We start from the raw sequence: 23,303 nt of genomic DNA, 5'->3' as shown, positions 1-23,303 counted from the left end.
TATAGAATAGCCCCCTGCATCCCTCCTATATAGAATAGCCCCCTGCATCCCCCTCCCATATAGAATAGCCCCCCTGCATCCCCCTCCCATATAGAATAGCCCCCTGCACCCCCCCATATAGAATAGCCCCCTGCATCCCCCCATATAGAATAGCCCCCCTGCATCCCTCCCATATAGAATAGCCCCCTGCATCCCCCTCCTATATAGAATAGCCCCCCTGCACCCCCCCATATAGAATAGCCCCCTGCATCCCCCTCCTATATAGAATAGCCCCCCTGCATCCCCCTCCCATATAGAATAGCCCCCCTGCATCCCCCTCCCATATAGAATAGCCCCCCTGCATCCCCCTCCCATATAGAATAGCCCCCCTGCATCCCCCTCCTATATAGAATAGCCCCCCTGCATCCCCCTCCCATATAGAATAGCCCCCCTGCATCCCCCTCCCATATAGAATAGCCCCCCTGCATCCCCCCATATAGAATAGCCCCCTGCATCCCCTCCCATATAGAATAGCCCCCCTGCATCCCCCTCCTATATAGAATAGCCCCCCTGCATCCCCCTCCCATATAGAATAGCCCCCCTGCATCCCTCCTATATAGAATAGCCCCCCTGCATCCCCCCATATAGAATAGCCCCCCCTGCATCCCCCTCCTATATAGAATAGCCCCCCTGCACCCCCCCCCCATATAGAATAGCCCCCCTGCATCCCCCTCCCATATAGAATAGCCCCCTGCATCCCCCTCCTATATAGAATAGCCCCCCTGCACCCCCCCATATAGAATAGCCCCCTGCATCCCCCTCCCATATAGAATAGCCCCCCTGCATCCCTCCTATATAGAATAGCCCCCCTGCACACCCCTCCTATATAGAATAGCCCCCCTGCATCCCCCTCCCATATAGAATAGCCCCCCTGCATCCCTCCTATATAGAATAGCCCCTGCATCCCCCTCCTATATAGAATAGCCCCTGCATCCCCCTCCTATATAGAATAGCCCCCCTGCACACCCCTCCTATATAGAATAGCCCCCCTGCATCCCCCTCCCATATAGAATAGCCCCCCTGCATCCCTCCTATATAGAATAGCCCCCTGCATCCCCTCCCATATAGAATAGCCCCCCTGCACACCCCTCCTATATAGAATAGCCCCCCTGCACCCCCTCCCATATAGAATAGCCCCCCTGCATCTCCCCCCCATATAGAATAGCCCCCCCCCCCATGGCCACATATGAAGGGGTTAAAAAAACAAAAAAAACAAAACATTCTCACCTCACCTCGCTCCCAGCAGCTTCTTCCTCGGCTGGATGTTCGGTCCACGGCGGCGGCTCGTCCTCTCTCTTCTCCAGGTCCTCAGCGGCGCGTCAGGGAAGTGACGTCACCGCTGGGGGCCTGGTGGAGGTGGCTGCAGACGTGCCTGCGCGCGGCACGTCTGCGGCCCTCTGCACTTGGGGGGGGATCAGGCGGGGCGGAGACACGCCACTGCAGCCCCCTCCCGCCACCACAGCCCGCTCACCTCGACCCGGCTGGCCCGCTCCTGACGTGCTCCTGCAATCAACGAGGGGCCGATGCACATTGATTGGATTGGAGGAGCACGTCAGGAGCGGGCCGCAGCGGTGATTTATTTTATTTTATTTTTTTCCATTGTGCGGCCCCCGGGCTGGTAATCTGGCCAGCCCAGCGGGCATTTGCCCGCCTTGCCAGATTACCAGTCCGGGCCTGATTATCAGGTAAATGGGGGGCTGATCGCGGCCTCTCTTACATGGGACGATTATCAGGTAAGTGGGGGAGCTGATCGCGGCCTCTCTTACATGGGACGATTACCAGGTAAATGGGAGAGCTAATCGCGGCCTCTCTTACATGGACGATTATCAGGTATATGGGGGGCTGATCGCGGCCTCTCTTACATGGGACAATTATAAGGAAAATGGGGGAGCTGATCGCGGCCTCTCTTACATGGGACAATTATAAGGAAAATGGGGGAGCTGATCGCGGCCTCTCTTACATGGACGATTATCAGGTAAATGGGGGAGCTGATCGCGGCCTCTCTTACATGGACGCTTACCAGGTAAATGGGGGAGCTGATGGCGGCCTCTCTTATATGGACGATCATCAAGTAAATGGGGGAGCTGATGGCGGCCTCTCTTACATGGATGATTATCAGGTAAATGGGGGAGCTGATCGCGGCCTCTCTTACATGGACGATTATCAGGTATATGGGGGAGCTGATCGCGGCCTCTCTTACATGGACGATTATCAGGTATATGGGGGAGCTGATCGCGGCCTCTCTTACATGGATGATTATAACGTAAATGGGGGAGCTGATCGTGGCCTCTCTTACATGGATGATTATAACGTAAATGGGAGAGCTAATCGCGGCCTCTCTTACACGGACGATTATCAGGTAAATGGGGGAGCTGATCGCGGCCTCTCTTACATGGACGATTATCAGGTAAATGGGGGAGCTGATCGCGGCCTCTCTTACTTGAATGATTATCAGGTAAATGGGGGAGCTGATCGCGGCCTCTCTTACATGGACGATTATCAGGTAAATGGGGGAGCTGATCGCGGCCTCTCTTACATGGACGATTATCAGGTAAATGGGGGAGCTGATCGCGGCCTCTCTTACATGGCCAATTATGGGGTAAATGGGGGAGCTGATCGCGGCCTCTCTTACATGGGATTATTATCAGGTAAATGGGGGAGCTGATCGCGGCCTCTCTTACATGGCCGATTATGAGGTAAATGGGGGAGCTGATCGCGGCCTCTCTTACATGGGATTATTATCAGGTAAATGGGGGATCTGATCGCGGCCTCCCTTACATGGGATTATTATCAGGTAAATGGGGGAGCTGATCGCGGCCTCCCTTACATGGGACTATTATCAGGTAAATGGGGGAGCTTATCGCGGCCTCTCTTACACGGACGATTATCAGGTAAATGTGGGAGATGATCGCGGCCTCTCTTACATGGACGATTATCAGGTAAATGGGGAGAGCCAACCCCGGCCTCTCTCACATGGGATTATTATCAGGTAAATGGGGGAGCTGATCGCGGCCTCCCTTACATGGGATTATTATCAGGTAAATGGGGGAGCTGATCGCGGCCTCCCTTACATGGGACAATTATCAGGTAAATGGGGGAGCTTATCGCGGCCTCTCTTACACGGACGATTATCAGGTAAATGGGGGAGCTGATCGCGGCCTCTCTTACATGGCCAATTATGGGGTAAATGGGGGAGCTGATCGCGGCCTCTCTTACATGGGATTATTATCAGGTAAATGGGGGAGCTGATCGCGGCCTCTCTTACATGGCCGATTATGAGGTAAATGGGGGAGCTGATCGCGGCCTCTCTTACATGGGACTATTATCAGGTAAATGGGGGAGCTGATCGCAGCCTCTCTTACATGGGTGATTATCAGGTAAATGGGGGAGCTGATCGCGGCCTCTCTTACATTGGAGGATTATCAGGTAAATGGGGGAGCTGATCGTGGCCTCTCTTACATGGGTGATTATCAGGTAAATGGGGGAGCTGATCGCGGCCTCTCTTACATGGGACGATTATCAGGTAAATGGGGGAGCTGATCGCGGCCTCTCTTACATGGGACGATTATCAGGTAAATGGGGGAGCTGATCGCGGCCTCTCTTACATGGGACGAATACCAGGTAAATGGGGGAGCTGATCGCGGCCTCTCTTACATGGGACGATTATCAGGTAAATGGGGGAGCTGATGGCGGCCTCTCTTACATGGATGAATATCAGGTAAATGGGGGAGCTGATCGCGGCCTCTCTTACATGGACGATTATCAGGTAAATGGGGGAGCTGATCGCAGCCTCTCTTACATTGGAGGATTATCAGGTAAATGGGGGAGCTGATCGCAGCCTCTCTTACATGGACGATTATCAGGTAAATGGGGGAGCAGATCGCAGCCTCTCTTACATTGGAGGATTATCAGGTAAATGGGGGAGCTGATCGCGGCCTCTCTTACATTGGAGGATTATCAGGTAAATGGGGGAGCTGATCGCGGCCTCTCTTACATGGACGATTATCAGGTAAGTGAGATTTCTCCTCTTTTCTGATCCTTTCATAGAGGACTGTTCAGCTGGATGTCTGATCGCCTGCTGGATGATTTATGTATACATCACCTGTAAGTAGTGGATGGAGCTGTACCACAAACAATTCTATGGTGTGCAGAGCCTGTGTAGTGCTGCTACATATTTCTATAGGGGTGTACTGCTGTCTATAGTTGTTCTTTGGTAACAGTATGGCGGTATTATTCAGTAATGGTCTAGCAATGATATACAATGAACTCGTTTTGCTGGCTGGTTAGTAACCGCATGGCGGTATTATTTAGTAACTAATTCCAGTTGGTCAATAGTGATTGAGTCTTAGTAACTGGCGACGATTGGACCACATAAATTTCCTCACCAAATACAGTACATGCTCCTCCTCACCGAATACAGTGCAGGCCACAATAGGACTACATAGACCTCCTCACCGAATACAGTGCAGGCTGCGATAGGACCACATAGACCTCCTCACCGAATACAGTGCAGGATGCGATAGGACCACATAGACCTCCTCACCGAATACAGTGCAGGCTGCGATAGCACCACATAGACCTCCTCAACGAATACAGTGCAGGCTCCCCATCTCTGAATACAGTACAGGCCGCGATAAGACCACATAGACCTCCTTACCATACACTGTACAGGCTGCGATAGGGCCACATAGACCTCCTCACCGAATACAGTACAGGCTGCAATAGGACCATGTAGACCTCCTCACCGAATACAGTGCAGGCTGCGATAGCACCACACAGATGTCCTCACCGAATACAGTGCAGGCCGCAATAGGACCACATAGGCCTTCTCACCGAATACAGTACAGGCTCCCCATCACTGAATACAGTGCAGGCCACGATAGGACCACGTAGACCTCCTCACCATATACAGTGCAAGCTTCGAAAGCACCACATTAATCCTCCTCACCGAATACAGTGCAGGCTCCTCATCACCGAATACAGTGCAGGCCGCAATAGGACCCCATAGGCCTTCTCACCGAATACAGTACAAGCTCCCCATCACTGAATACAGTGCAGGCCGCGATTGGACCACATAGACCTCCTCACCGAATACAGTATAGGCTGCGATAGGACCAGTTAGACCTCCTCACCATATACAGTACAAGCTTCGAAAGCACCACATAGACCTCCTCACTGAATACAGTACATTCAGCGATTGGACCACATAGGCCTCCCTACCGAATACAGTACATTCAGTAATTGGACCACATAGACTTCCCTACTGAATATAGTGCAGGCTGCAATAGGGCCACATAGGCGTACCTAACGAATACAATGCAAGCATCGATAGGACCACACAGACCTCCTCGCCGTATACACTACAGGCTGCGATAGGACCACGTAGACCTCCTCACCATATACAGTACAGGCAATGATAAGATCACACAGACCTCGTCATTGTATACAGTGCAGGCTGCGATAGGATCACATTAACCTCCTCACCAAATACAGTGCAAACAGCGATAGGTCCACATAGACTTCCTCACGGAATACAGTGCAGGCAATGATAGGACCACGTAGACCTCCTGGGGCCGTGTTATCGATGTAGATATATGTATTTTATGTTTGGCACACTGGACTAAGTTTGAGATATATTTGGGGCAACTACTGAGATATGCAAATCTTCAAACTAAATGGGCGGAGTTCAATAGTCTTTATCCTGAACCAAGAGTAGGAGCCCCCTCCTTTGCGATGGAGGTCCAGCGTACAGCTTGTGGGAGAGAAATACTGCAGGACTACAACTGCTTTATGCACCGTGTTACAGGGCCTATCCAGGCCCCGCAGGGTGAGAGTGGCGGAGTCACCCTTTAATGGTGAGAGTTCTGTCTGGTGGGACAGTATCGGTGAGGAATAAGGAGCGGCTGCCCTTTCCCATTAGGAGACTGACCTTCTGCAGCTGATTGGACGCGATAACCGGAGGAGCCTGATCAGTCTATGGATGATGGATACGGATATACTTCACTCTCCCCGACGGCTAGCCACCCTTCTACTGGGGTGAGAGCGCATCATTCTTGCAGATTTATGGGCAGTTGTTGTGCACTAATGTTGTATTTATATTATATATATATACATCACTACAGAATATGGCAGCACTATATTAATGAATACAGCAATTAACATTCATGGAGACATGGAGAGCTTCTCTGCTCTGATGAGAATCTTCTTTTCCACCATGAGTTCCACTCACTGTTCACATTCCGTAAATTCAGGTTAATTCCATCCAAAAAGATAAACAATTTATTGACTGCAAAACAATCATACCATCCCACATACAGAACATGAATACAATTTATCTTTTGTGTGAATACTCTCATGTTTAAACATCTCACATTCTGGACTATGGCTTCTGCTCCGTGTGAATTTTTAAGTGTTTAACAAGATTAGATTTCTTTGTAAAACATTTTGCACATTCTGAACACGAATACAACTTCTCTTCTGTATGAAGTCTCGTATGGGCAACAAGATTAAGTTTGTTTACAAAACATTTCCCACATTCTGAACATGAATATGGCTTCTCTCCTGAGTGACTTCTCTCATGTCTATCAAGATTAGATTTTTTTGTAAAACATTTCCCACATTCTGAACATGAATATGACTTTTCTCCTGTATGAATTTTTATATGGGTAACAAGATTAGATTTTTGTGTAAAACATTTCCCACATTCTGAACATGGATATGACTTCTCTCTTGTATGAATATTCATATGTGTAACAAGATTAGATTTTTTTGTAAAACATTTTCCACATTCTGAACATGAATATGACTTCTCTCCCGTATGAATTATCATATGCGTAGCAAGATTGAGTTTATTTACAAAATACTTCCCACATTTTGAACATGAATATGGCTTCTCTCCTGTGTGACTTCTCTGATGATTCTTTAGTTTGATCTTAGTAATAAAACATTTCTCACATTCTGAACATGAATACAATTTCTCTCCTGAGTGAACTTTCTTGTGTTCAATAAGATTTGACTGGTCTTTAAAACATTTCCCACATTTAGGGCACGAAAACGGCTTCTCTCCTGTGTGACATCTCTCATGTCTAACAAGATGCACTTTGTCTGTAAAACATTTCCCACACTCTGAACATGAGTATGGCTTCTCTCCAGTGTGACTTCTCTCATGTGTAACAAGACTTGACTTATCTTTGAAACATTTCCCGCATTCAGGACATGAATATGGTTTCACTCCTGTGTGAATTTTATGATGTTTAACAAGATTAGATTTTTTTGAAAAACGTTTCCCACATTCTGAACATGGATATGGCTTCTCTCCTGTGTGAGCTATATAGTGTTCAAGAAGATTAGATTTTTTCGAAAAACATTTCCCACATTCTGAACATGAATACGGCTTCTCCCCTGTGTGAGTTAAATTATGTTTAACAAGATTTGAATTTTTTGAAAAACTTCTCCCACATTCTGAACATGAGTATGGCTTCTCTCCAGTATGACTTCTCACATGTATGGCAAGATTTGATTTATCTATAAAACATTTCCCACATTCAGGACATGAAAAAGGCTTCTCTGCTGTGTGACTTGATCTTTTTGTGATCTGTTTTTTGCATTCATCACTTTTTTCACTTTCCTTATCCGTACGTGTAGGAACAATGTGTGATTGGTCAGGAGAAGGTTCCTCATGGTCAGGAGGATTATATGATAGATCTGTAGTGTGACGTCCTGGATGTACAGTAAGGGGGAGGAGGGCTTCTCCTGAGGAGTGCTGCATGCTGTATTTGTCTTCTCCTTTTTCATTTTCCAATAACACAACATTGTTCTCAGAGATCTCACTGGGATTTTCTGTTGGGACTAAAGATGGATTTTAAGACTTATTTCAAACCACAAAGTAAAAACATTTATAAAATTTTAGGTTGGAAACAAACACACAGTCAAATGTAAGAATGACAGAGTCTCAACAACCAGCCGCCACTGGCTGATATAAAGGGCTCAGCTTCCAGCACACAGAACACTTACACCTTCTCCCTCCACTGGCTGATATACAGGGCTCAGCTTCTAGCACAGAACACTTACACCTTCTCCCTCCACCGGCTGATATACAGGGCTCAGCTTCTAGCACACAGAACACTTACACCTTCTCCCTCCACCGGCTGACATACAGGACTCAGCTTCCAGCACAGAACACTTACACCTTCTCCCTCCCCCGGCTGACATACAGGGCTCAGCTTCCAGCACACAGAACACTTACACCTTCTCCCTCCACCGGCTGACATACAGGGCTCAGCTTCCAGCACACAGAACACTTACACCTTCTCCCTCCACCGGCTGACATACAGGACTCAGCTTCCAGCACAGAACACTTACACCTTCTCCCTCCCCCGGCTGACATACAGGGCTCAGCTTCCAGCACACAGAACACTTACACCTTCTCCCTCCCCCGGCTGACATACAGGGCTCAGCTTCCAGCACACAGAACACTTACACCTTCTCCCTCCACCGGCTGACATACAGGACTCAGCTTCCAGCACACAGAACACTTACACCTTCTCCCTCCACCGGCTGACATACAGGGCTCAGCTTCCAGTACACAGAACACTTACACCTTCTCCCTCCACCGGCTGATATACAGGGCTCAGCTTCCAGCACACAGAACACTTACACCTTCTCCCTCCCCCGGCTGACATACAAGGCTCAGCTTCCAGCACAGAGGACACTTACACCTTCTCCCTCCACCGGCTGACATACAGGGCTCAGCTTCCAGCACAGAGGACACTTACACCTTCTCCCTCCACCGGCTGATATACAGGGCTCAGCTTCCAGCACAGAGGACACTTACACCTTCTCCCTCCACCGGCTGACATACAGGGCTCAGCTTCCAGCACAGAGGACACTTACACCTTCTCCCTCCACCGGCTGACATACAGGGCTCAGCTTCCAGCACACAGAACACTTACACCTTCTCCCCCCCCCCCCCCGGCTGACATACAGGGCTCAGCTTCCAGCACACAGAACACTTACACCTTCTCCCTCCACCGGCTGACATACAGGACTCAGCTTCCAGCACAGAGGACACTTACATCTTCTCCCTCCACCGGCTGACATACAGGGCTCAGCTTCCAGCACACAGAACACTTACACCTTCTCCCTCCACCGGCTGACATACAGGGCTCAGCTTCCAGCACACAGGAGAACACTTACACCTTCTCCCTCCACCGGCTGACATACAGGACTCAGCTTCCAGCACAGAGGACACTTACATCTTCTCCCTCCACCGGCTGACATACAGGGCTCAGCTTCCAGCACACAGAACACTTACACCTTCTCCCTCCACCGGCTGATATACAGGGCTCAGCTTCCAGCACACAGAACACTTACACCTTCTCCCTCCACCGGCTGACATACAGGACTCAGCTTCCAGCACAGAGGACACTTACATCTTCTCCCTCCACCGGCTGATATACAGGGCTCAGCTTCCAGCACAGAACACTTACATCTTCTCCCTCCACCGGCTGACATACAGGACTCAGCTTCCAGCACAGAACACTTACACCTTCTCCCTCCACCGGCTGATATACAGGGCTCAGCTTCCAGCACACAGAACACTTACACCTTCTCCCTCCACCGGCTGATATACAGGGCTCAGCTTCCAGCACAGAACATTTACACCTTCTCCCTTCACCGGCTGACATACAGGGCTCAGCTTCCAGCACACAGAACACTTACACCTTCTCCCTCCACCGGCTGACATACAGGGCTCAGCTTCCAGCACACAGAACACTTACACCTTCTCCCTCCACCGGCTGATATACAGGGCTCAGCTTCCAGCACACAGAACACTTACACCTTCTCCCTCCACCGGCTGACATACAGGGCTCAGCTTCCAGCACACAGAACACTTACACCTTCTCCCTCCACCGGCTGATATACAGGGCTCAGCTTCCAGCACACAGAACACTTACACCTTCTCCCTCCACCGGCTGATATACAGGGCTCAGCTTCCAGCACACAGAACACTTACACCTTCTCCCTCCACCGGCTGATATACAGGGCTCAGCTTCCAGCACACAGGAGAACACTCACATCTTCTCCCTCCACCGGCTGATATACAAGGGCTCAGCTTCAAGCACAGAACACTTACACCTTCTCCCTCCACCGGCTGATATACAGGGCTCAGCTTCAAGCACAGAACACTTACACCTTCTCCCTCCACCGGCTGACATACAGGGCTCAGCTTCCAGCACACAGGAGAACACTCACATCTTCTCCCTCCACCGGCTGATATACAAGGGCTCAGCTTCCAGCACAGAACACTTACACCTTCTCCCTCCACCGGCTGATATACAAGGGCTCAGCTTCCAGCACAGAGGACACTTACACCTTCTCCCTCCACCGGCTGACATACAGGGCTCAGCTTCAAGCACACAGGAGAACATTTACAACAGGTTTTCTATGTGGGTGTATAGAGAGAAATCTGTCACTAAGGCCGGGACCATCCTGATCACTTATAACTATGTGTAACGGGTAGAACTGAGAAGTGGATCCCCTGCATCTTCAAGGAGTGCTGACGTACCTTCCCCACAGAGCGGAGTCTAAGGAGACCCCCCCCCCCTCCGGTTTTTGCTTTGTTACCTCGGCAAGGTAGGAAGAAATCCATGTAGTATATTATTGACTAGAGAGGAACAATGTTATAGTGACTGTACCACCAGGCGCAGGCTGAAGCACTGGAGGCGGCTGACCCACCCTTAGTAGGAAGAAACCCCCGCCCCTCGATGATGTGACTCCATAAGAATTAAAGGAGAATTCCGGGGTCTGTTAAAAAAAAAAACAATCACCAAAAAAACAAGAGATCATGTACACCTTTTGTATAGTAACAGTTTGAGCCCAGAATCGCCACTCTTGGACCCCCACATGGCCCGTTCTGACTATAAGCTGGTGTCACTTCCTGTCCAAGCTCTGTTACTCTGCCACGCCCACTGTATACGCCCCTCTCCTCCTTGTCCAGCCCACTCAGTCAAACCTTGCTGTTTGTCCCACCCCCTGAATGTTAGCACCCTCCCAGTGCTTAGCCTGTATCCTCTGTGCCATCACACCTAATGTGCAGCTATGCAAAATGGTAAATTACACTGACAAATCACCACATAGTATACACAGCCCCCCTCTCCTCCCCTTCTGGTCACTGCTCACACTGTCTTCTCAGTGAGCCTGCACTGCCTGTCATGTTCTTTCCCCCCTGCAGCCTCACTGCAGTCACGCTATCAGCACTAGGAATTGCAGTGCTCCTATATACCATGTATTACGGTAATAGCCAGGACTAGTTAGTTCCAGGCTTCAGAATGTGCCAGGAAGATCACAGGGTGACACCTACATGTGAGACTAACTAAAGAATGCCAACTCTTAACCCCTTCAGGTCCATTCACCCACTTTTAACCCCTACACATCCACCACAGTTTAATTCATATACTGTTAACCCCTTCAGCTCCAGGAATATTTTATTTTTTTCTAACTACATGTAATTTTTAACACCTGAAAACCAGACTCATTTTAATTTATTTCTCTTATTTGTCTTAGATATAGAAAAATCATTTTTACTGTAGGGATTTGGAGTAATGTGATGGTAAAGTGTCTATTTGGGGCTATATGTCGCCTATTTGAAGTCCAATAAAATCACGAAATCAAATTGTTATCCAATCCCACTACCATATCCTAGAAGAGCGCTTACTCTCGTACAGGGTCTGTGATTTTCAGACATTTTTACTGTACGGATTTGGAGTAATGTGATGGTAAAGTGTCTATTTGGGGCTATACACCTGATAATTTGAAGTCCAATAAAATTACGAAATCAAATAGTTCTCCATCTTGCTCTTGCATAGGGCCATGCAGCTGCCACTGACTGACAGCTACTTACCGCCCTAGCGGTCTTGTCTCTGCCACCTAACACAGAGTGCTGAGGGGCCTGTGTGAGCTGCTGGCGCCTGCTGATGCCCCTCCCCCGTGCCGACTTCTATGCTTTTATAGAAGAAGTCTGGCTAAAACATTTTTGTATTGTTATTGTATTGTTACCCAAAAGTTATACAAATCCCCAATATACACATATTACGGGAAATGCTTAGAAAGCGCTTTTCTCTGCACTTACTACGGCATCAGGGCTTCACTTCCTGAATAACAAGGTGATGTCACTTCCTGAATAACAAGGTGATGTCACTTCCTGGATAACAAGGTGATGTCCCTTCCTGGATAACATGGTGATGTCACTTCCTGGATAACATGGTGATGTCACTTCCTGGATAACAAGGTGATGTCCCTTCCTGGATAACATGGTGATGTCACTTCCTGGATAATATGGTGATGTCACTTCCTGGATAACACAGTGATGTCACTTCCTGGATAATATGGTGATGTCACTTCCTGGATAACAAGGTGATGTCCCTTCCTGGATAACATGGCGATGTCACTTCCTGAATAACAAGGTGATGTCACTTCCTGGATAACAAGGTGATGTCCCTTCCTGGATAACAAGGTGATGTCCCTTCCTGGATAACATGGTGATGTCCCTTCCTGGATAATATGGTGATGTCACTTCCTGGATAACAAGGTGATGTCCCTTCCTGGGTAACATGGTGATGTCACTTCCTGGATAATATGGTGATGTCACTTCCTGGATAACACAGTGATGTCACTTCCTGGATAATATGGTGATGTCACTTCCTGGATAACAAGGTGATGTCCCTTCCTGGGTAACATGGTGATGTCACTTCCTGGATAATATGGTGATGTCACGACCCGACTCCAAGAGCTGTGCGGGCTGTGGCTGCCGGAGAGGATATTGTCAGGGGGATGCTCAGTGTTCCTCCGGTGCCCTGTATCCCTCAGTGTCCCCCTGCCATCATCTTCTCCGGCAGCCACAGCCCGCACAGCTCTGGGAGTCGGGTCGTGACATCATCATGTTATCCAGGAAGTTACATAACCATGTTATCCAGGAAGTGACATCACCATATTATCCAGGAAGTGACATCACCATGTTATCCAGGAAGTGACATAACCATGTTATCCAGGAAGTGACATCACCATGTTATCCAGGAAGTGACATCACCATGTTATCCAGGAAGTGACATCACCATGTTATCCAGGAAAAGACATCGCCATGTTATCCAGGAAGTGACATCGCCATGTTATCCAGGAAGTGACATCGCCATGTTATCCAGGAAGTGACATCGCCATGTTATCCAGGAAGTGACATCGCCATGTTATCCAGGAAGTGACATCTCCATGTTATCCAGGAAGTGACATCACCATGTTACCCAGGAAGTGACATCACCATGTTACCCAGGAAGTGACATCACCGTGTTATCCAGGAAGTGACATCACCATGTTATCCAGGAAGTGACATCACCATGTTATCCAGGAAGTGAAGCCTTGATGCAGTAGTAAGTGCAGAGAAAAAAGCGCTTCCTAAGCATCTCCCGTAATAGGTGTATATTGGGGATTTGTATAACTTTTGGGTGACAATACAATAACAATACAAAAATGTTTTAGCCAGACTTCTTCTATAAAAGCATAGAGGTCGGCACAGGGGACGGGCATCAGCAGGCGCCAGCAGCTCACACAGGCCCCTCAGCACTCTTTATTAGGTGGCAGAGACAAGACCGCTAGGGCGGTAAGTAGCTGTCAGTCAGTGGCAGCTGCATGGCCCTATAATGCACTTGGGAAGACTTGCAGAATAGTAAGGGTGCTTTCACACACTGCGGATTTGATGCAGATTTTCTACAGCAGATTTGAAACTTCAGGTTGACTTTGGTTTGGTAACAGACAATCTGCTGCAGAAAATCTGCAGCATGTGAAAGCAGCTTTAGTCTAGTGGGGCTCCTTGATGGCTCGATGTCCAATCTTCAATGAGGTATTAGTAGATATCTTTTACCGTTGAAAACTAGGAGAAAGAAATAGGCAATAAATATCGTAAGCTCGCAAGCCACATCAAGGGTCCTCATTCTCCTGCCAGTCCCTAACCTAAACCTACAAGGAACATAGACTTATTAAACTAGAAGAACAGTCCTGAAAAAGTCTCTTAATGGTTATCCTCCATCAGCCATGAAACTGGTCCCTCCTGGGATTGGAAGTCGTCTACCAAGAGCGTCCAACAACAAGAACAAGATGGAGAACTATTGGATTTCGTAATTTTATTGGACTTCAAATTATCAGGTGTATAGCCCCAAATAGACACTTTACCATCACATTACTCCGAATCCGTACAGTAAAAATGTCTGAAAATCACAGAACCTGTATGAGAGTAAGCGCTCTTCTAGGATATGGTAGTGTGATTGGATAACAATTTGATTTCGTGATTTTATTGGACTTCAAATAGTGCGACATATAGCCCCAAATAGACACGTTACCATCACATTACTCCAAATCCCTACAGTAAAAATGATTTTTTTATATCTAAGACAAATAAGAGAAATAAATTAAAATGAGCCTGGTTTTCAGGTGTTAAAAATTACATATAGTTAGAAAAAAATAAAATATTCCTGGAGCTGAAGGGGTTAACAGTATATGAATTAAACTGTGGTGGATGTGAAGGGGTTAAAAGTGGATGAATTGAAGTGTTGTGGATCTAAAGGGGTTAACAGTGGATGAATTAGATTGTAGTGGATGTGAAGGGGTTAACAGTGGGGGAATTGAACAGTAGTGGATGTGAGGGGGTTAACAGTGGGTGAATGGACCTGAAGGGGTTAACAGTTGACATTCTTTAGTTAGTCTCACATGTAGGTGTCACCCTATGATCTTCCTGGCACATTCTGGAGCCTGGAACTAACTAGTCCTGGCTATTACCGTAACACATGGTATATAGGAGCACTGTAATTCCTAGTGCTGATAGTGGGACTGCAGTTGCAGCCTCCACCTTATCAGCGTTCTGGTAAGAGCAGACACACTGAGCTCCCAACCTGCCTGCTCCAGCATCTCATGCCCTCTCCTCCCCTCCTGCAGCCCCCACCTCCTCCCGTCCTGATCACAGCTCATACGGAGCTCCCAGCCTGCCTGCTCCAGTCTCATGCCCTCTCCCACAGCCCCCACCTCCCCCCCCCAGTCTCATGCCCTGTCCCACAGCCCCCACCTTCCCCCCCCCCCAGTCTCATGCCCTCTCCCACAGCCCCCACCTCCCCCCCCCCCAGTCTCATGCCCTCTCCCACAGCCCCCACCTCCCCCCCCCCAGTCTCATGCCCTCTCCCACAGCCCCAACCTCCTCCCGTCCGTATTACAGCACACACTGAGGTGTTCTCAGTGTGGCTGCTCTAGTCTGCCGTACCTTCTCCCCCTCAGCAGCCCCCACCTCCTCCCGCCCGGTTCTCTCCTCCCCCTCAGCAGCCCCCACCTCCTCCCGCCCGGTTCTCTCCTCCCCCTCAGCAGCCCCCACCTCCTCCCGCCCGGTTCTCTCCTCCCCCTCAGCAACCCCCACCTCCTCCCGCCCGGTTCTCTCCTCCCCCTCAGCAGCCCCCACCTCCTCCCGCCCGGTTCTCTCCTCCCCCTCAGCAGCCCCCACCTCCTCCCGCCCGGTTCTCTCCTCCCCCTCAGCAGCCCCCACCTCCTCCCGCCCGGTTCTCTCCTCCCTCCCTGCAGCCCCCACCTCCTCCCGCCCGGTTCTCTCCTCCCCCTCAGCAGCCCCCACCTCCTCCCGCCCGGTTCTCTCCTCCCCCTCAGCAGCCCCCACCTCCTCCCGCCCGGTTCTCCTCCCCCTCAGCAGCCCCCACCTCCTCCCGCCCGGTTCTCCTCCCCCTCAGCAGCCCCCACCTCCTCCCGCCCGGTTCTCCTCCCCCTCAGCAGCCCCCACCTCCTCCCGATCTGATTGCTGTACAGGTTGTAGTCAGTGTCTGTGTACAGTAAGGAGGCATCTCTATGAATATGCATGAGGCTGGGAGGCGTGCCAGGAGCTCAGAGGACGCCAGTACAGTGACGTGGCCCTACATCACCACCCAAGGTGCAGCAGGGACCCTGCACTCGTGGTGACGTCAGCACAGAATGAGGAAGTAAGCCACTTCCTGCAGCTGGAGACCCAGGGGAAAGTCTGCTAAGGGACCATAATCTGACATGAGTGTACATTAGGAACTTATATAACTTTTTATGTAGGGAGGAAGTGGGGGGAAAAACATTTTGCCGGACTTCTCCTTTAATGGAACCCTATAATAGAGGGGCGGGGGTTACCTCCCAGTAAGGGTGGGTCGGCCGCCTGCAGTGCTTCAGCCTGGGCCTGGTGGTATAGTCACTTTAAAGTATTATCAAAGCCAATCGCTTTATCAGCTTGTCCGTTGGCCGCTTCTCCCCGGGTGCCTGGAAAAGCTGAATCCGGTCTAAGAAACTGAGAGATATTACTCTCTAATCAATAGTATAGTACACATATTTCATCCTACCGTGCTTTGTAAGAGACCAAAAAAGCATGTAAGACACCCCCATGTGGTGAGGAAGTGACAGTGATATCTATATACAGGTCTCCTCTTACCTTGTGCTGTGAGGCCGGGCGGCTGATCCTCCATCATGAGCGGCTGCTCCCCCCGGTACAGATCCTTGTGTCCTTCTACATACTCCCACTCCTCCATGGAGAAATAGACGGCCACATCCTGACACCTTATAGGAACCTGACACACACAATGATCACACAGTCATCCCCCCCAGCCTGCTGCCTCCTGGATTACTCTATCATCTCCCAGCATTCCCCAGTGTCACCTCTCCAGTCAGCAGCTCAGTCATCCTGTGGGTGAGTTCTAGGATCTTCTGCTCATGTATCAGTGATGGAGGCTCCGTGATGGGGCCCCGGGCCCTGCTCCGCCCTCCTGACTCCTGGGGGAAGGCCACACCCTCCCCCCATGTCTTCTTCACTATGGTGTAATCCTGGGGATGGAGAGAGACAATGAGGGGACTGAGCCCAGTATTCCTGCCTCCTCCTCACTACAAAGAGGAGATTGTCCCCCTGTATAGAGCTCTAGTGAGGAGGAGGAGGAGGAGACACATCTGGACTACTGGGGTCAGTGCTGGAGACCACCGCACCTACAAAGAGGAGACCAGATCCAGAACATAGAGCGGGGGAGGGAGGGAGGGAGGGGCCAAAGAGCCCAGACAACAATGGTGGAAATCTAGAGAAGTTACCTCTCCGGTCAGCAGGCGGATGATCTCCAAGGTGACGTGTAATATTCTCTTACTGATCTCATTCCTGTCCTTCCCCATTCTTGGGAGGTCATTCAGGAGAAGAAGCGTCTGGGGGAGAAGAGGAGACAACTGGAGCACAAGGAGGGGCTAGTCCTGCCGGGGCCTTTATGTCACAGCCAGGGGCCCCAAACCATACAGGGGCCACAGCATATGTAACATCCCTCCTCCTGTAAGCTTACCTTACTGCTGGGGGGGGGGGTCACACTGATAGTAACACAATGTAACATCCCTCCTCCTGTAAGCTTACCTTACTGCTGGGGGGTCACACTGATAGTAACACAATGTAACACCCCTCCTCCTGTAAGCTTACCTTACTGCTGGGGTCACACACTGATAGTAACACAATGTAACATCCCTCCTCCTGTAAGCTTACCTTACTGCTGGGGGGTCACATTCATAGTAACACAATGTAACATCCCTCCTCCTGTAAGCTTACCTTACTGCTGGGGGGTCACACTGATAGTAACACAATGTAACACCCCTCCTCCTGTAAGCTTACCTTACTGCTGGGGTCACACACTGATAGTAACACAATGTAACATCCCCCCTCCTGTAAGCTTACCTTACTGCTGGGGTCACACTGATAGTAACACAATGTAACACCCCTCCTCCTGTAAGCTTACCTTACTGCTGGGGGGTCACACTGATAGTAACACAATGTAACACCCCTTCTCCTGTAAGCTTACCTTACTGCTTGGGTCACACACTGATAGTAACACAATGTAACATCCCTCCTCCTGTAAGCTTACCTTACTGCTGGGGGGGGGGTCACACACTGATAGTAACACAATGTAACACCCCTCCTCCTGTAAGCTTACCTTACTGCTGTGGTAACACACTGATAGTAACACAATGTAACATCCCTCCTCCTGTAAGCTTACCTTACTGCTGGGGTCACACTGATAGTAACACAATGTAACATCCCTCCTCCTGTAAGCTTACCTTACTGCTGGGGTCACACTGATAGTAACACAATGTAACACCCCTCCTCCTGTAAGCTTACCTTACTGCTGGGGGGGTCACACACTGATAGTAACACAATGTAACACCCCTCCTCCTGTAAGCTTACCTTACTGCTGGGGTCACACTGATAGTAACACAATGTAACACCCCTCCTCCTGTAAGCTTACCTTACTGCTGGGGGGGTCACACACTGATAGTAACACAATGTAACATCCCCCCTCCTGTAAGCTTACCTTACTGCTGGGGTCACACACTGATAGTAAAACAATGTAACATCCCTCCTCCTGTAAGCTTACCTTACTGCTGGGGTCACACACTGATAGTAACACAATGTAACATCCCTCCTCCTGTAAGCTTACCTTACTGCTGGGGGTCACACTGATAGTAACACAATGTAACACCCCTTCTCCTGTAAGCTTACCTTACTGCTGGGGGGTCACACACTGATAGTAACACAATGTAACATCCCTCCTCCTGTAAGCTTACCTTACTGCTAGGGGGGGGTCACACTGATAGTAACACAATGTAACATCCCTCCTCCTGTAAGCTTACCTTACTGCTGGGGTCACACTGATATTAACACAATGTAACATCCCTCCCCCTGTAAGCTTACCTTACTGCTGGGGGGGGGGGGGTCACACTGATAGTAACACAATGTAACACCCCTCCTCCTGTAAGCTTACCTTACTGCTGGGGTCACACTGATAGTAACACAATGTAACATCCCTCCTCCTGTAAGCTTACCTTACTGCTGGGGGGGTCACACACTGATAGTAACACAATGTAACATCCCTCCCCCTGTAAGCTTACCTTACTGCTGGGGTCACACACTGATAGTAACACAATGTAACATCCCTCCTCCTGTAAGCTTACCTTACTGCTGGGGTCACACACTGATAGTAACACAATGTAACACCCCTCCTCCTGTAAGCTTACCTTACTGCTGGGGGGGGGTCACACTGATAGTAACACAATGTAACACCCCTCCTCCTGTAAGCTTACCTTACTGCTGGGGTCACACACTGATAGTAACACAATGTAACATCCCTCCTCCTGTAAGCTTACCTTACTGCTGGGGTCACACTGATAGTAACACAATGTAACACCCCTCCTCCTGTAAGCTTACCTTACTGCTGGGGTCACACTGATAGTAACACAATGTAACACCCCTCCTCCTGTAAGCTTACCTTACTGCTCATCATATAGAAGGGTATAAGGTCCTGGCAGTGCAGTGTGTGGGGAGCCCCGCCCACTCCTGTCACATGATCACAGGTCCTTCACCACAATCTCTTCTCTCCTGCACTGCTGAGCTCCGCCCCCACATGTACTGGTCACATGATTGTGACATCATCACAGGTCCTACACCTCCAGCATCCACCCTACCGTTCGCGTCTAAATCCAAGTGGATCTAGTAGGGTAGATGCTAGAATGTATCCTCTCCTTTGAGGTGTGATGTCACCAGGAGGGGCGGGGCCTCGACCGGAAGTAGGAAGTAGTGAGCTGCTGCACCATTCACTGTGCAGAAACAGAGTGAAGGAAGCTACAATATCCATAGTAGCATAAAGGGGTATACAGGGGGAGAGGACTAGTGTGTGGGGTCTGTATACAGGGGGAGAGGACTGGTGTGTGGGGTCTGTATACAGGGGAGAGGACTGGTGTGTGGGGTCTGTATACAGGGGGAGAGGACTGGTGTGTGGGGTCTGTATACAGGGGGAGAGGACTGGTGTGTGGGGTCTGTATATAGGGGAGAGAACTGGTGTGTGGGGTCTGTATACAGGGGAGAGGACTGGAGTGTGGGGTCTGTATATAGGGGAGAGAACTGGTGTGTGGGGTCTGTATACAGGGGGAGAGGACTGATGTGTGTGGTCTGTATACAGGGGGAGAGGACTGGTGTGTGGGGTCTGTATACAGGGGAGAGGACTGGTGTGTGGGGTCTGTATACAGGGGGAGAGGACTGGTGTGTGGGGTCTGTATACAGGGGGAGAGGACTGGTGTGTGGGGTCTGTATACAGGGGGGGAGGACTGGTGTGTGGGGTCTGTATACAGGGGAGAGGACTGGTGTGTGTGGGGGGTCTGTATACAGGGGGAGAGGACTGGTGTGTGGGGTCTGTATACAGGGGGAGAGGACTGGTGTGTGGGGTCTGTATACAGGGGAGAGGACTGGTGTGTGGGGTCTGTATACAGGGGGAGAGGACTGGTGTGTGTGGGGTCTGTATACAGGGGGAGAGGACTGGTGTGTGGGGTCTGTAGACAGGGGAGAGGACTGGTGTGTGTGGGGTCTGTATACAGGGGGAGAGGACTGGTGTGTGGGGTCTGTATACAGGGGGAGAGGACTGGTGTGTGGGGTCTGTATACAGGGGAGAGGACTGGTGTGTGGGGTCTGTATACAGGGGGAGAGGACTGGTGTGTGTGGTCTGTCTACAGGGGAGAGGACTGGTGTGTGTGGGGTCTGTATACAGGGGGAGAGGACTGGTGTGTGTGGTCTGTCTACAGGGGAGAGGACTGGTGTGTGGGGGGGTCTGTATACAGGGGAGAGGACTGGTGTGTGGGGTCTGTATACAGGGGGAGAGGACTGGTGTGTGTGGGGTCTGTATACAGGGGGAGAGGACTGGTGTGTGTGGGGTCTGTATACAGGGGAGAGGACTGGTGTGTGTGGGGTCTGTATACAGGGGAGAGGACTGGTGTGTGTGTGGTCTGTATACAGGGGGAGAGGACTGGTGTGTGTGGGGTCTGTATACAGGGGGAGAGGACTGGTGTGTGGGGTCTGTAGACAGGGGAGAGGACTGGTGTGTGTGGGGTCTGTATACAGGGGGAGAGGACTGGTGTGTGGGGTCTGTATACAGGGGGAGAGGACTGGTGTGTGGGGTCTGTATACAGGGGAGAGGACTGGTGTGTGTGGGGTCTGTATACAGGGGGAGAGGACTGGTGTGTGTGGTCTGTCTACAGGGGAGAGGACTGGTGTGTGTGGGGTCTGTATACAGGGGGAGAGGACTGGTGTGTGGGGTCTGTATACAGGGGGAGAGGACTGGTGTGTGGGGTCTGTATACAGGGGGAGAGCACTGGTGTGGGGGGGTCTGTATACAGGGGGAGAGGACTGGTGTTTTGGGTCTGTATACAGGAGGAGAGGACTGGTGTGTGTGGGGTCTGTATACAGGGGAGAGGACTGGTGTTTTGGGTCTGTATACAGGAGGAGAGGACTGGTGTGTGGGGTCTGTATACAGGGGGAGAGGACTGGTGTGTGGGGTCTGTATACAGGGGGAGAGGACTGGTGTGTGGGGTCTGTATACAGGGGGAGAGCACTGGTGTGGGGGGGTCTGTATACAGGGGAGAGGACTGGTGTGTGGGGTCTGTATACAGGGGGAGAGGACTGGTGTATGGGGTCTGTATACAGGGGGAGAGGACTGGTGTGTGTGGGGTCTGTATACAGGGGGAGAGGACTGGTGTGTGGGGGGTCTGTATACAGGGGGAGAGGACTGGTGTGTGGGGTCTGTATACAGGGGGAGAGGACTGGTGTGTGGGGTCTGTATACAGGGGGAGAGGACTGGTGTGTGGGGTCTGTATACAGGGGGAGAGGACTGGTGTGTGTGGGGTCTGTATACAGGGGGAGAGGACTGGTGTGTGGGGGGTCTGTATACAGGGGAGAGGACTGGTGTGTGGTCTGTATACAGGGGGAGAGGACTGGTGTGTGGGGTCTGTATACAGGGGAGAGGACTGGTGTGTGTGTGGTCTGTATACAGGGGGAGAGGACTGGTGTGTGGGGTCTGTATACAGGGGGAGAGGACTGGAGTGTGTAGTCTGTATACAGGGGAGAGGACTGGTGTGTGTGGGGTCTGTATACAGGGGGAGAGGACTGGTGTGTGGGGTCTGTATACAGGGGGAGAGGACTGGTGTGTGTAGTCTGTATACAGGGGAGAGGACTGGTGTGTGTGGGGTCTGTATACAGGGGGAGAGGACTGGTGTGTGTGGGGTCTGTATACAGGGGAGAGGACTGGTGTGTGTGGGGGGGGGCTGTATACAGGGGAGAGGACTGGTGTGGGGGGTCTGTATACAGGGGGAGAGGACTGGTGTGTGTGGAGTCTGTATACAGGGGAGAGGACTGGTGTGTGGGGGTCTGTATACAGGGGGAGAGGACTGGTGTGTGGGGTCTGTATACAGGGGGAGAGGACTGGAGTGTGTGTGTGGTCTGTATACAGGGGAGAGGACTGGTGTGGGGGGGTCTGTATACAGGGGGAGAGGACTGGTGTGTGGGATCTGTATACAGGGGGAGAGGACTGGTGTGTGTGGGGTCTGTATACAGGGGGAGAGGACTGGGGTGTGTGGGGTCTGTATACAGGGGAGAGGACTGGTGTGTGTAGGGGGTCTGTATACAGGGGGAGAGGACTGGGGTGTGTGGGGTCTGTATACAGGGGAGAGGACTGGTGTGGGGGGTCTGTATACAGGGGGAGAGGACTGGTGTGTGGGGTCTGTATACAGGGGAGAGGACTGGTGTGTGGGGTCTGTATACAGGGGAGAGGACTGGTGTGGGGGGTCTGTATACAGGGGGAGAGGACTGGTGTGTGTGGGTCTGTATACAGGGGGAGAGGACTGGTGTGTGGGGTCTGTATACAGGGGGAGAGGACTGGTGTGTGTGGTCTGTATACAGGGGAGAGGACTGGTGTGTGTGGTCTGTATACAGGGGAGAGGACTGGTGTGTGGGGTCTGTATACAGGGGGAGAGGACTGGTGTGTGTGGTCTGTATACAGGGGAGAGGACTGGTGTGTGGGGGGGTCTGTATACAGGGGAGAGGACTGGTGTGTGGGGTCTGTATACAGGGGAGAGGACTGGTGTGTGGGGTCTGTATACAGGGGAGAGGACTGGTGTGTGGGGGGGTCTGTATACAGGGGAGAGGACTGGTGTGTGGGGGGGTCTGTATACAGGGGAGAGGACTGGTGTGTGGGGTCTGTATACAGGGGGAGAGGACTGGTGTGTGGGGTCTGTATACAGGGGGAGAGGACTGGTGTGTGGGGTCTGTATACAGGGGGAGAGGACTGGTGTGTGGAGTCTGTATACAGGGGGAGAGGACTGGTGTGTGTGGTCTGTATACAGGGGAGAGGACTGGTGTGTGGGGTCTG

At 50.9% G+C, this 23,303-nt stretch overlaps 2 protein-coding genes across 4 annotated transcripts in view; both read right to left on the bottom strand.

The window, feature by feature from the left end:
- LOC138797178 (zinc finger protein 300-like) overlaps positions 1-23,303 on the bottom strand; it is an 898,668-nt gene that overhangs the window by 721,797 nt on the left and 153,568 nt on the right. The gene's annotated exons all lie outside the window — the stretch shown is intronic.
- LOC138797159 (zinc finger protein 84-like) lies at positions 6,132-17,237 on the bottom strand. 2 transcript variants are annotated; one of them, XM_069976983.1, is made up of 4 exons: positions 17,170-17,237; positions 16,750-16,914; positions 16,526-16,661; positions 6,132-7,887 (listed from the first exon to the last, which is right to left on the bottom strand). In XM_069976983.1, exons 2-4 carry the CDS (start codon positions 16,771-16,773, stop codon positions 6,419-6,421), a joined length of 1,629 nt encoding a protein of 542 aa, XP_069833084.1. In that variant the 5' UTR covers positions 16,774-16,914; positions 17,170-17,237; the 3' UTR covers positions 6,132-6,418. The 2 variants fall into 2 exon arrangements, with proteins under 2 accessions (XP_069833084.1, XP_069833085.1); XM_069976984.1 differs by lacking the exons at positions 16,526-16,661; positions 16,750-16,914.

The sequence above is a fragment of the Dendropsophus ebraccatus genome, chromosome 7, assembly GCF_027789765.1.
Source record: "Dendropsophus ebraccatus isolate aDenEbr1 chromosome 7, aDenEbr1.pat, whole genome shotgun sequence".
Classification (NCBI taxonomy): Eukaryota; Metazoa; Chordata; class Amphibia; order Anura; family Hylidae; genus Dendropsophus; species Dendropsophus ebraccatus.
This window is presented reverse-complemented; position numbering and strand designations above follow the sequence as displayed.

Coding starts and splice junctions, on each gene's coding strand:
- LOC138797159 (XM_069976983.1), bottom strand. CDS start 16,773: ATGACTGAGCTGCTGACTGGAGAG. Junction 16,662..16,749: donor CTGAGCTGCTGACTGGAGAG/GTGACACTGGGG, acceptor TGTGTGTGTCAG/GTTCCTATAAGGTGTCAGGA. Junction 7,888..16,525: donor GCCCGGCCTCACAGCACAAG/GTAAGAGGAGAC, acceptor ATCCATCTTTAG/TCCCAACAGAAAATCCCAGT.